The 12,399-nt window shown below is 43.0% G+C and overlaps 1 protein-coding gene across 6 annotated transcripts in view; it reads left to right on the top strand.

Annotated features, from left to right (window-relative positions):
- Positions 1–12,399, top strand: part of LOC131041271 (chlorophyll(ide) b reductase NOL, chloroplastic) — a 217,369-nt gene that overhangs the window by 188,396 nt on the left and 16,574 nt on the right. For all 6 annotated transcript variants that reach the window (XR_009104996.2, XR_009104997.2, XM_057974302.2 and 3 more), the window contains exons 9-11: positions 10,136–10,186; positions 10,324–10,374; positions 10,475–10,516. Coding sequence is in view for 4 of the 6 variants with exons in the window: in XM_057974302.2 (XP_057830285.2) it covers positions 10,136–10,186; positions 10,324–10,374; positions 10,475–10,516 (144 nt within the window). In the remaining 2 variants the exon portion in view is untranslated. The remainder of the gene's footprint in view (positions 1–10,135; positions 10,187–10,323; positions 10,375–10,474; positions 10,517–12,399) is intronic.

Below are 12,399 nucleotides of genomic sequence, written 5' to 3' on the forward strand. Positions count from 1 at the left end.
AAAGATACAAAGTGACGAATGGGAAGTGGCACAAAGAGCGTTGAATCTCAGACAGCAAATAGAACGAAGGCGTAGGCTAAGGCAGCTTGCCGCAGGACGACCGGGCGAGGGGTTGCTCGAAGGGAACCCAGGAGGTGTCACGGAGGTTGCGGAGGCAGAGATAGACGGAGAGAATTACACTCTCTACACTGTCGTAGGGTTGCCCGAAGGGAACCTAGGAGTCACGGAGGGTGCCGAAGGAGAACTCTACAGTTCGCCAGAATACCACCGCAGGGTAAGAAGTCGCGAAGAGTTGTTGGAACAAACAAGGCGAAGTCTAAACCTGATCGACGCTACCAGAGACCTACTAAAGAACTTGTCCATTTTGGAGGACAACCGGAGGGAGAGGACCGAAGGTGACGGTACGGCCGACGGTGCCGAGGGAGCACAAGGGTACCGTACGAGAGGTAATTTGTTCGGTTCGGGGTCAACAACCTTCTTCAGAGGACCCATGAGTGGAGGGTCAGGTGCAGCAGGCGGAGGCGGAGGCAGACGATCACCAGGTACAAGCACACAAGGCACCAGAGGAGCAAGACCCAGCGGTGGGATGGCAAGTAAGCAGAAGTTGTCGAAGTTCAACGGCGACGAGAAGGAAGATCCTGTCCACCATTGCCGCACTTGCGAAACCATATGGTCAGCAAATGGTGTTACCGACCAGGACGAATGGGTAACACAATTTCCAGCAACCTTAAGGGGAGTGGCCATCGACTGGTACTCAGATATGGATAAGGCCAAAGTCGGCACATGGCCCGACCTGAAGGAGGAGTTCGGGATAGAATTCCGCCTCCTCAGAGACGACGATGAAATAGTCGCCAAAATCTATGGCACAAAGCAGAACAAGAATGAGATGGTCCGAGCCTATAGTTGGCGGCTCAAGGAACTGTTGGGGAAAATGGAGAGTCAACCAGCGGATGGGTTGAAAAAGAGATGGTTCGTGGAGGGGCTGAAACACTCTATCCGAAAGAAGATGAAAATTGTTCCACCAACCTCGTACGAAGATGCATATAATATAGCGATGGATCTCGAGAGCGACACCAAGACATCCAAGAAGAAAAAGAAGGATAGCTCGTCCGAGGATGATGACTCTTCCGAGGGAAGCAGCAACGATGGCGAGTCCGGCAAAAAGGTGCAAGCCCTGCAAAAGGACATGCTGAGGATGATGAAAGAGCTGAAGGTTATGAAGGGAGGTCCGAGCAAGACCGACGAAGGGGAGCTTTGGTGCACGAATTGTAAGACGGACGGCCACACGAAAGGCTCCTGCCCAAAGAAAGCCTATTGTGATATATGCCAGTTGATGGGGCATCCCACCAGGGAATGCCCGTACAACATGAAAACACGAAACCAACAAGTATTGCTTACGCAGGAACAACCAACTACGTCGGGCGTAACCGACAGCTCCCAGGCGAACAACAATGCAACCTCGGGAGGCTACCGAGATAACCGGTGGGGAGGACGAAACAATAATAACAACAATAACAATACAAGGAGCCGGATCCAATACGACTCCAAGGGCTGACCGATGGTACAATGCAGAGTGTGCAGCCAGTGGGGGCACTTCGCCCGAGACTGCCCGAAGGGAGAGGCCACACAATATTTGTGCAAATGGTGCGGACCGGGAGACCACGAAAACGCCACCTGCCCGAAGTCTGGCATCAACTTGCTCAATATCGAGGAAAACAAAGAAGAGGAAGTGCTGGCCGTAACCCGCAACCAAGCCAGACATGCAATGTGCCCAGACCCGGAGACGGTGAAGCGAAGGGTACAGGAAGGACAAGAAGAAATTGAGAAAGAGATATGAGAAAGGGCGAAGGCGAAGGGTACGGCGGGAACTTCCAGCCGACCGGAGGCGGAGGAGGCTATACTAAATCAAATTTTAAAACTGCAGGTGCCTGTGAAGGTACACAACCTCCTCCAGACGATGCCTCAATTACGAACGGCGTTGCTGAATAATCTCTCCCAACCACCGCACAATTGTTCCTGAGGGGTCTGCAATAGACCCCAGGCTGCTGGCAGTTAACACTGGAAGGAACCCGGCCATTGTGGAGATGGGTATCCTTGGCACCATTCTAACCGATACCATTGTCGATGGTGGATCAAGAGTGAATGTTCTTCCAGAAGAAACCTGGCGGAAGCTGGGGAAGTCGACGTTGTGGCCATCTACATTCAATTTGCTAGGAGCAGATCAGCATGGAATCAAACCCATCGGGACACTGATGGGCCAACAAGTTACCATCGGGACGCAACCCTTCATACTGGACTTCGTGGTAATCCCACTAAAGAAAAAAGGGTATGGTGCGATCTTAGGGAGAGGGTGGCTGGTGGCAGCCAAGGCCACCCACAACTGGAAGAACACTCTGTCTATGGAGAATGGAGGAAGTTTATCATAGACCTCGGGACACAGTTGGTTAGTGAGGAACTGGCATCATCTTCGGAATCGAGGGTGAAGGAGAAGGCGACCTGAGGAACGAAGGATGGGGCTGCAGGGAGCCCAACGACGAAGGGATTCTCAAACTAGGAGAGTGCTCCGACGATGAGACGGGGTCATTGAACGGGCTCTTCCACTGGCAGATGGAGGATTACGAAATGTTCTAGAGCTACAGGCTCGAAGTAGAGGAACCAGAGCAAGCAACAGAGGAGGTGTACCTGCCGGAATACAGAGAATATTGGAAGGGAGATGCCCCAAACCTCGGTGACGCAGATAACTCCAAGATCATTCGTGTCGGCAACGATTGGAACCCTGTGTGGAAGGCCGTAGCCTTCAAAATCTTTATTATTCTTCTTCTTATGTACGGGAAGGAGACTGTGGTTCCTGTAGAATTTATGGTTCCAGGTCTTCGGATGGCAATTGAAAATAAACTTGCCACCAACGGGTCCAAATTGAAACCCTACCACAAGAAGCGCTCAGGGGACCCGAGAGGGCGGAAGGACACCCGAGAGCCCGGAGGGGAACCCGAGAGGATGGAAGGGGACTTGAGAGGCACGGGACCAAAGCGGGAGACTCTTGGGCGAGGAAAACCGAGAAAGATGAAGGGCGATCCCAGAGGCATGGGACCCGAGCCGAAGACTCTCGACAATTAGATTAGAATAATAATAAAAAAACCAAAAAAAAACCGTATGGTCGTACAGCTGACCGTACGGCAAAAAAAAAAGAAGAAGAAAAAGGTGCACGTACGGTGACACCGCATGTCCACTGAACGGTGGCACTGCATGTCCACCGTACGGTGGCATCGCGGGATCACCGAACGGTGGCACTGCATGTCACCGTGCGGTGGCACCGCGGGGTTTGTCACCGAACGGTGGCACCGTGAGTCCACCGTGCGGTGGTATCGCGTGCCACCGTTCGGTGATCCCGCGGGGTCTGCCACCGCACGATCACCGAACGGTGGCACCGTGGGTCCACCGTGCGGTGGTACCGCGGGGTCACCGAACGGTGGCACCACGGGTCCAACGTGTGGTGGCACCGCGGGGTCACCGAATGGTGGCAACATGGGTCCACCGTGTGGTGGCCTTATAACCGCACAGGCAACATAGTAAACCGCACGGTGGTCAGTTAACGCACAAGCAACATCTACCGTACGACCTTCTCAGATGTCGTACAGGTTCACTCCATTGTTCGGCAGATAACCTCTGTATGGGCTCGAGACAGTATTGTCTGTAGGCCTAAAGGAGCACGGCGGCGGCGATTTAAAAGAGGGTGAAAGGAAAAATACCACGGCACGGCAGGGATAAACGGTGGTGATGGGTGGTAAAAAAAAAAAAACAAAAAAAAACGACGACCACATTGAAAAGTCATTCGATGGAGTTTGGAGCTAGGACACTGAAAATATTAGAGTGGAGAAGAAGGGTTTTGACATCTTAAAATATCATAGAAATGATGCGCACCATGGACTTTTTGGGTGAACCCTGCGAGGGCGCTGCCCCAGACCCCACTGGGGGCACTGCCCCCAGTTTATTTTTGAGCTACAATACACTTTTTTAGTTGGCCGAAGGGCATCAGAGAAGGCACGGTAAGTGTTGGGTTGTTCCGTACTATGTGAAAGAAGCCAGAAGCTAAGCATTGGCGGGGAAGCCATAAGCCGTAGAGGGAGACGGATTTGGAGGATGCCTTTGGGGAGTGTGATGGAGGATTTGAGGCGTCTCCTAGCCTTTGTGTCAGAGGGTTGTGGCCACCTCCAGGCAGGAATGGTACGCTTTGAGGAACTTGGAGTATGTCTCGGTTGGACAAGAGGTTGCCTTGGTGGATGCACAGAGGGCTCGGGAGGAGCTGACCACCAGGTTGGAAGCAGTACTAGCGTGAGACTTAGCTCAGCGTACCCAGGAGTTGGATGCCGAGAGGGCAGTGCGGGTGGCTATTGAGGACAAATTGGCTAGGGAGACAGTATCATTTGAGTAGCAGTTGGTGGAGGCTGAGACTGAAAAGCATGTTTTGTAGACAAGTTTGTTTTAGGCACAGGAGAACTGTGATGTCAAAGAGGCACTTGAGCATCGGATGGTAGCAGAAAAAGGTTTTCAGGCGAGGACGCAGCAGGTGTATGAGTTCCACGCTCGACACTTGATGTACATGGATTGTTGAATTAATACAGAGACTGGTTATTTAATATATTTCCATTATGTTCGGTGCATTTACTTTCTGCATTTAATCGTTTACCCGTTTGTGGCAAACAACATGTTGGTCATGCTGACAGTCTTTTGGTTGCTCAACTTGACAGTATACCCGAGCTTCAAAGTTTCCAATTTGATGTGTCTGAAGAGCCCCCTTGTGCTGGCCAAGACAGAGATATGGTATACTTTTCATCACCATGTGAGTTCGAGGCCTTTTCTTTTGGTTTCAACTCATGCCAAGAGGAGGTCAGCTATTGTGGAAAAAATGATGCCCCTTGTATAAAAGAGATGCTTTCTCTTTTGCGAGTAGTTCTTTTGATGCTAGCCGACTCCTAAAAAACTCCCCTTTGCTACTATGTGTATGCTTCATGCATCCCCGGATGTCTCAGGTGGCTATTTTCTATGGCTTCCCTATGGTGGCAAGGTGAATGTCAAAGTGTTCTTTCACCACATGAGTAGTATGTGTGTTCTAATGCATGCATACAAGAGATTTCAACCTTTGCAGCTAGATTGTGAATGTAACAATTGTACGAGGGGGATCAGCTCCATCAAAAGGTTCCTCTTTGAAAGAGGTCAAAGCATTTGTTGCCTCTTATTGTAACAATGTAAATATTAGTGAGGTTTCTTATTTTCCATGAAATGCACGAGTATGGGTTGTTCCCCTTCAGAATGGTTGATCTTGATTCTTTGCAGGTTACAAAGGGGAAAGTTTTTTTCTTTCTTGCAGTTGTGACTCAGTGCCCAATGGATGCTCAAGGCTCTTGGACTTCATGCTTAGCATGCAAGCATCTCGCAGAGGTCGCCAAAAATGTTGTCATTTTATGACACCCTTGGTCCATCAGTGAGAATCGATCAAAGATGTGTTCTATGGACGAGCGTTGCCTCAGTTGATCAAAGAGAAAACAATGGAATCATGAAGTATGAAGTGTTGTCTTGTTGGAACTCCGGAACCCCCAGGTTCCCAAGTTCCTAAGTCCTCAACCTCGGAACTCCGCAACCCCCAGGTTCCCAAGTTCCTAAGTCCTCAACCTCGGAACTCCGCAACCCTCAGGTTCCCAAGTTCCTAAGTCCTCAACCCTGGAACTCCGGAACTCCTAGGTTCCCAAGTTCCTAAGTCCTCAACCCCGGAACTCCAGAACCCCGAAGTTCCCAGGTTGCTAAGTCTTCTCTTCCTCTTCCTCGGAACTCTGGAACCCCAAAGTTCCCAGGTTGCTAAGTCTTCTCTTCCTCTTCCTCAGAACTCCAGAACCCCCAGGTTCCCAAGTTCCTAAGTCCTCAACCTCGGAACTCCGGAACCCCAAAGTTCCCAGGTTGCTAAGTCTTCTCTTCCTCTTCCTCGGAACTCCGGAACCCCTAGGTTCCCAAGTTCCTAAGTCTTCAACCTGGAACTCCGGAACCCCTAGGTTCCCAAGTTCCTAAGTCTTCCCAACTTCAGTGACCCATGTTTCCAAAGTCTTCCAAACTCCTTCCGGATTGCAACACTTCTAGATGGTGTGATCGACACTCAAGGCTCTTAATGGTCCAACAATTCTTCCAACTTGTACACCTTTTGTGGAGCTACATGGGTGCATTTAATGATTTTTGTAGGTCGAGTACAGAGCCATGCTTATTTGTGGTTACTTATGTCATGCCTGCATGCTCTAACTTTGGAATGTTAGTCATTCCTCCTTCCAGAAGTACCTTTCTTCTTGGGATTGCATTTTCAGGGAATGGCCAGGTTGCTTGCATGTACACAATGTCAGGTGCATGTACTTCCTTGCATTCCCTAACTGACATTTCCCTGCACACACAAGGGTCAAGGCTTATCTTCCTTGACCAATGGTCTCTCCTATGCGACCAGTTTTCTATATAAGGCTATTATGCCTCATTGTAAAGGGTTCTCTCCCTGCTGGCTTGAGCTATTCTATGCTCTTTCACTTCTCTTAAAGACTTGTATTTATCTTGCATTTCTGCAACTGTAAGTTTGGCCATTGGCCTTATAATGAATTGAAATCATCATTCTTGCCTTACTTCAACTTATGTATGTTGTGTATGTGTTCTTACCTTCATTGTAAGTGTATGTTTGTGGCTTTCTTTCACATATATGTTGTGTTAACCTGATTATGGGTGTGACCTGTGGGAAACCTTCTCCCCTCTTGACATTCAGCAAATCCTAACCTCCATACGTGCGTTAAGGTCATTCATGCAACTGAAGTTTGTGCATCTCCTAGGTATTTCAGTTGATTCTTTGTGCCATTTCGGGTCGGGAGTGTAATGTCCCTACTATTTAGAGATCATTAACCTGCAGAATAGATTGTTAGAACATAACAAACATATAAATATATATATAAGTAATTTAAACTGCAATCTAACTTCAATGCTTATTTAACATAATCATAATTTTTATCTAATAAAAAGGATACGAATGCCATACAAAGTATGTCCTTAGGCGGCCGTGAGGCTCGCCTTCTTGGAACCCCTTGGTTCCAAGATGTCCTTAGGCGGCCATGAAGCTCGCCCTCTTGGAACCCCTTGGTTCCAAGCCCTCCAGGAAATCAAAGATGAGTTCGAATCCTGTCTTGGGTTTAACCTCTTACACCCAAGCCCTCCAAGGAAGACCCTTGTCTATTCCTTGCCTTGGGTGATGCGTTCATCATCCAAGTTCTCAAAGGGGATCAGCCCGACCTTGAGTCCTGTCTTGGGTATAACCTCTTATACCCAAGCCAGTCAAGGAAGACCCTTGCCTTACCTTGTCTTGGGTGATGCCTCCATCATCCAAGTCCTCAAGGGGAATTGACCAGATCCTTCTCTTCTTGATTGAGTTTTAGTCAACCAAGCCATACATTTGCATAATAGTTTCAGTTCATAAACTATCCCTTGTGTTAACATGAATTCTTAATGTATTCTTAATTAACATAGATATATATAATCTTCCATCTTTTACATATGCATTACATCTCTTAACATACCTTTGTCTTCCTAATCTTTCTTAATACGCAAACTTATGTATACAACAATTAACAAATTATATCTTTTACCTATGTTTAGTGACTAGTGAATGCTACACATTAATTAATATATATACATTCACTAGACTACGATTAATGAACATTACACATTACCAATATGTATGAACATTACACATTAATTAATGAACATTACATTTATTAATTTATATACCTACTATTCATTGATACGTATACTCGTTAACGTATGTTAATACAAATTCATTAACATACGGTTTATACTTATTCCTTAATATCTGTAAACCATTCATTAATATGTTCATTTAAAGTATTCATTATCATAACATTACATATACATTAATTACATTCATTAACGTTAACTTCTTTCATTACCTATCTATTATAATCAATATCTATATTTATAATCATTATGTTACTCCTTGTTCTGATTGAATATATATATATATATATATATATATATATATATATATTCACTAGATTACAATTAACATCACCTATTAACGAACCTCACATATTACTCGGTAGCTAATATTAATGAGTTTCACACATTATTATGATAATGACATTACGTATTAAATAATATACTTATATTATTTAATATAAATAAAACCTTGTATCACTTATATTATTTAATAAATAAACCTTGTATCTTACCTTACCTCCGCAGACCGCTCTCCCTTACCTTTTCTCCACCGTCCGCCCTCCTCCCCTATTTTCCTCCAATTCACAAATGATTTTATACTTTTCAACTTCCCTTAAGAGTTGCCTTTCTTCATACAAGCAGTCACCGCCTTATATAAAGTCACGACTGTCTGACTTGTAAATGTCACACCCTTAATACTTGCTACGATTTGTTAATATTTAATATTAACAATTGTTAACCACCGTTGTTGGTTTAATCACTGAAATTATCCTTTGACCACAATCATTTTACTCTTATGACTGTACGTAGACAATCTATTATGTTTTGATCGTATTAACCTTGACCACATAGAACCATGATCCATTATTTGATGTCGAACTTCCAAATGTATTAAAAATACAATTTGCCGTAATATACCTGCATTTGTTATCTCTAAATGATCTGCCACTGGTTGCGGATATGAATATAATCTGCATACATATGAAATATGACCTGCCACTGTCATCGTATTATATATGGCTGTCTCTATATGGAGTATAAAATATTCTGTTTATGTATTTATACAGGTATGACAATAATACTGTCTATATACATTACAATATAAAGTATTTTGTCTGGATATGATCAGACTGGACCTATATCAGAATTGTTGTCTATATATATATATATATATATTTCAGTATAGATTATACTGTCTCTGTATGATCAGACTGGGTATTGTACAACCGAACTGTTGCATATTGTCATATATATAATCATGAGCTGTATATCTGTGTGCGTACACATACTGTATATAATAATATATATTTCTGAGTTGTCTTTATGTTGTGACCTATATATACTACAGTCTTCTGTATGCTGAATCTTATATATATATTATATATATGGGGACTGTACAAGCAAACATAGCAATTACTTTGACATCAATGACAAGTTTTAAATAATCATTCATTGGTAATTATTATATTAATTTCTTCATTTAAGGTCCCTCTCTTTCTCTCCATATATATATATGACGATCCAGGAGGGGACATGACAGGGAGAGAAACATCTCTTATCTTGGTGCATCACCTCCTTTCATTTTAAGCATTTCTCTCTTCCGTTTTCCTCTGCAAGCTATTAGGATAGGTTTAGAAGTAAGATTTGAAGTGTTGAGTTGGCTCAATACCTGCACTTGGATTGAGAAGGAAGTCGGCCTTCTCCGAAGATTCAACCCCCTTGCGCAAGGTCCCACACTCCGGGGTTGTTTTCATGTTTCACGAGGTTGCTGAGTTGATAGCTCAGCAAGGATGCAAGCTTTTGTGATAATAGTACCTAACCTTGAAAACCTAGTTCGAGTTCAGAAAAATGCGTAAACCAAAGAAAAAGGCTTGTAATAGATATTGACCAAAATTGATAGTCTTTAGCGGCAGAGCTCTTCTATCAAGGGATTTGATTTATAAGTTGCATAAGTCTCCATCAGTAACAAAATACCGGGGATTTGGTAAATCTCACATACTGTGCATAATCCACGGTGTCTTCCAGATAAAAGTCAAGAGAGATCTTTAAGTTCTAAGGTGAACTATATTTCTTGAATACATTCCATGGAGGCCTGGCTTTTTTCATAACTGAAGGATAGTAGTTCAGAAACAAACTATTTTTGCAATATTCAAGCAATTCTTGGCCTGCGTATTCTAATTGCATTTAACTTTTGAACTGCTGTTTCTTTTTCTTTTTTGTATTCTGTGCATAAACATGTCATCTCAAATACCTGATAGTTTCTGATAGTTCTTCAGCAAGACATTTTGGTATTCAATGTATTTGAGAAAGGTTTGTAAGTAGAAATGAAAGCACAGGATGATTATATAATTTGTTACACTGATAGTGTTATATGGCTTGCTTTCAGGCTGAGTTGCGAATGCAAGAGATTAAGAAGGTTATGGTACACAACTTGTCGGTATGGTGTCTTTTTCTAAATATTTTATATTCCTAAATGTTCTCGAAGTTTCCATAGAATGATAGTGATAGAATTCTATATTTTCTAATATCCTATGCAATTGGCCAAGGAAAGTCCTCTGATTTTTGAGGTTGCAGCCTGGTATGGTAACAACTGATCTCCTCATGTCTGGAAGCAACACAAAGCAGGTGTGCACTTCATCAAAGCATTTTTTCAAGCAAAAGGCCAGAGTTCGATCATTTCGTATTCACTCCGCTTAACATTTATATGTCCTCTATGTTCTTGCAGGCAAAATTCTTTATCAATGTTCTTGCAGAACCAGCAGACACGGTACTAATTTTTTGCATAGTGTGATTTTCATTGAAGTGTAATGTTTTAAAATTAATAGACATCAGTCATGAGAAAGTAGTAATAGGAAATTTATAATATGTGCACCACAAAAGTGACATTGTAGAAACCAATGTAGTTAAACTTACAGAGTTTCAGTTTCTAATTCCTACACGGGTTTCAAGAACTTGATCCATAGGGCAATTAAAAAACTTACAGCTAGAAAATTTAGAACTTTTACTCACACATAACACTTGGCTGCAAAAGAACAAGGAAAAACCAATGTCTTATTCATTAGAATATTTTCATGATATAATCACATAAGCTAAGTGTATTTTATTAAATATATTCATTAACCTTGGTTCACATTTTTTAAGATCGAAACATCAAAAAATAATATATTAATAAAAAATAAAGCCAAATAGATTTTGATCATACAACACAAGAATTATAGAATGTGATAGAGCACCCTATTATCAATATACTTTACCATAGAAGAATACCCACAAGGTAGGGGAGCATCAAATGATACTCCATAAGGAATTCTTCAAGTATATATGCTATGAGAGCCCAAACTTGTGGGTACCCCCTATAAAACTCTATTTTCAGTCCACCCTTTTGTCAATTGCATCCTGAAATTTGTGTCAATGCCAAGATAATTGTGGTTTTGTCAGCCAGCTTATCAAGATCAGTGGCATGCCAGAACAGCAAGCAGGGCAAGAGGCCATATAGAGCATTTACAGTTGTCATCCAAGAAGAGATAAAATCAAAAGATGGCAAAGAGATGATGCAACTTGAAATATCCCCCTAGATTTTTTTGCAATTTTTGAGCACAACACTTGGAACCCGTTAGCATTAGCAAATAAACATCTCAACCACTTATGCAGTGGGAGGAAAGCATAAACAATGAAAGCATTACATGATGGCGATTTGACCAGCCACTTCCACTTGTCTAATGGGGAATTACAAATTTATTGAAAGCTTAAACGACAAAATCTTGGTAGTATAACCAGCTACTTCCACTTGTCCAGTAGGGATTACAAGATTATTGAAAACTTAACAACCAACTTGGCGGTATAACCAGCCACTTCCACTTTTCAGCGGGGAATACAAATAAACTGAAGAACTTGAAAACCACAAAAATTGGCGGTATAACTAGCCACTTCCACTTGCTCAGTGGGAGAAGTAAGCTTCCAAAAATGAGAAGAAAATGTTGTATAGTACTACAGTCTACTAAACAAGTTATCACATAAGCTAACTTTGCAAGGAAAGGAAAACTGAAATCAGAAAAGTCAAAGTCGATGTTAGCAGCCCTGAAGTAAGTAGAATGAATTCTGATTTTCAGAAAAACCAGCCACTCCAGAAATACCAAAATGCTCACAACTCCTTCATGGCACCTCCAAATGAGCTCAAGTAAGACGCAAATGAAGCATAGGAGCTAGGCAGCTAAGGTAGAGCAAGAAACTCGCCACCAAACAAGGTCTCAGCAAGGGCACGCACTCCAATACTGAAAATGAAACTAGGGCAACCGGCAGCAAGTTCAATTTGAGATAAGAAATCTATCACTCCAAAACTCACCAAAATCTAAGCAAATAGGTGCCAAGAGAATACGAAAATTTTGAGCTAGTACCCACAAAATTTTGATAACAACTCCAACTAGGATGAATAGAAACGTACTTTGGCTATAGGGTCTGTTTTGCACCAAAAAGAGCACACCAATCTTCTATGAAAACCACTAGAAATCTTTGAATGAAATTCTTCAGACAGCTAGGAGTTGTCTTTCAAACTCGTAAATGTGATAAAGCTAGGAGGCACACAACCCTGAAGCCAAGATTTTGCAAACGATTCGGCAGCACTTCGTTATCTCAATATTCAGCAAAACCAAA

The sequence above is a fragment of the Cryptomeria japonica genome, chromosome 6, assembly GCF_030272615.1.
Source record: "Cryptomeria japonica chromosome 6, Sugi_1.0, whole genome shotgun sequence".
NCBI classification, from domain to species: domain Eukaryota; kingdom Viridiplantae; phylum Streptophyta; class Pinopsida; order Cupressales; family Cupressaceae; genus Cryptomeria; species Cryptomeria japonica.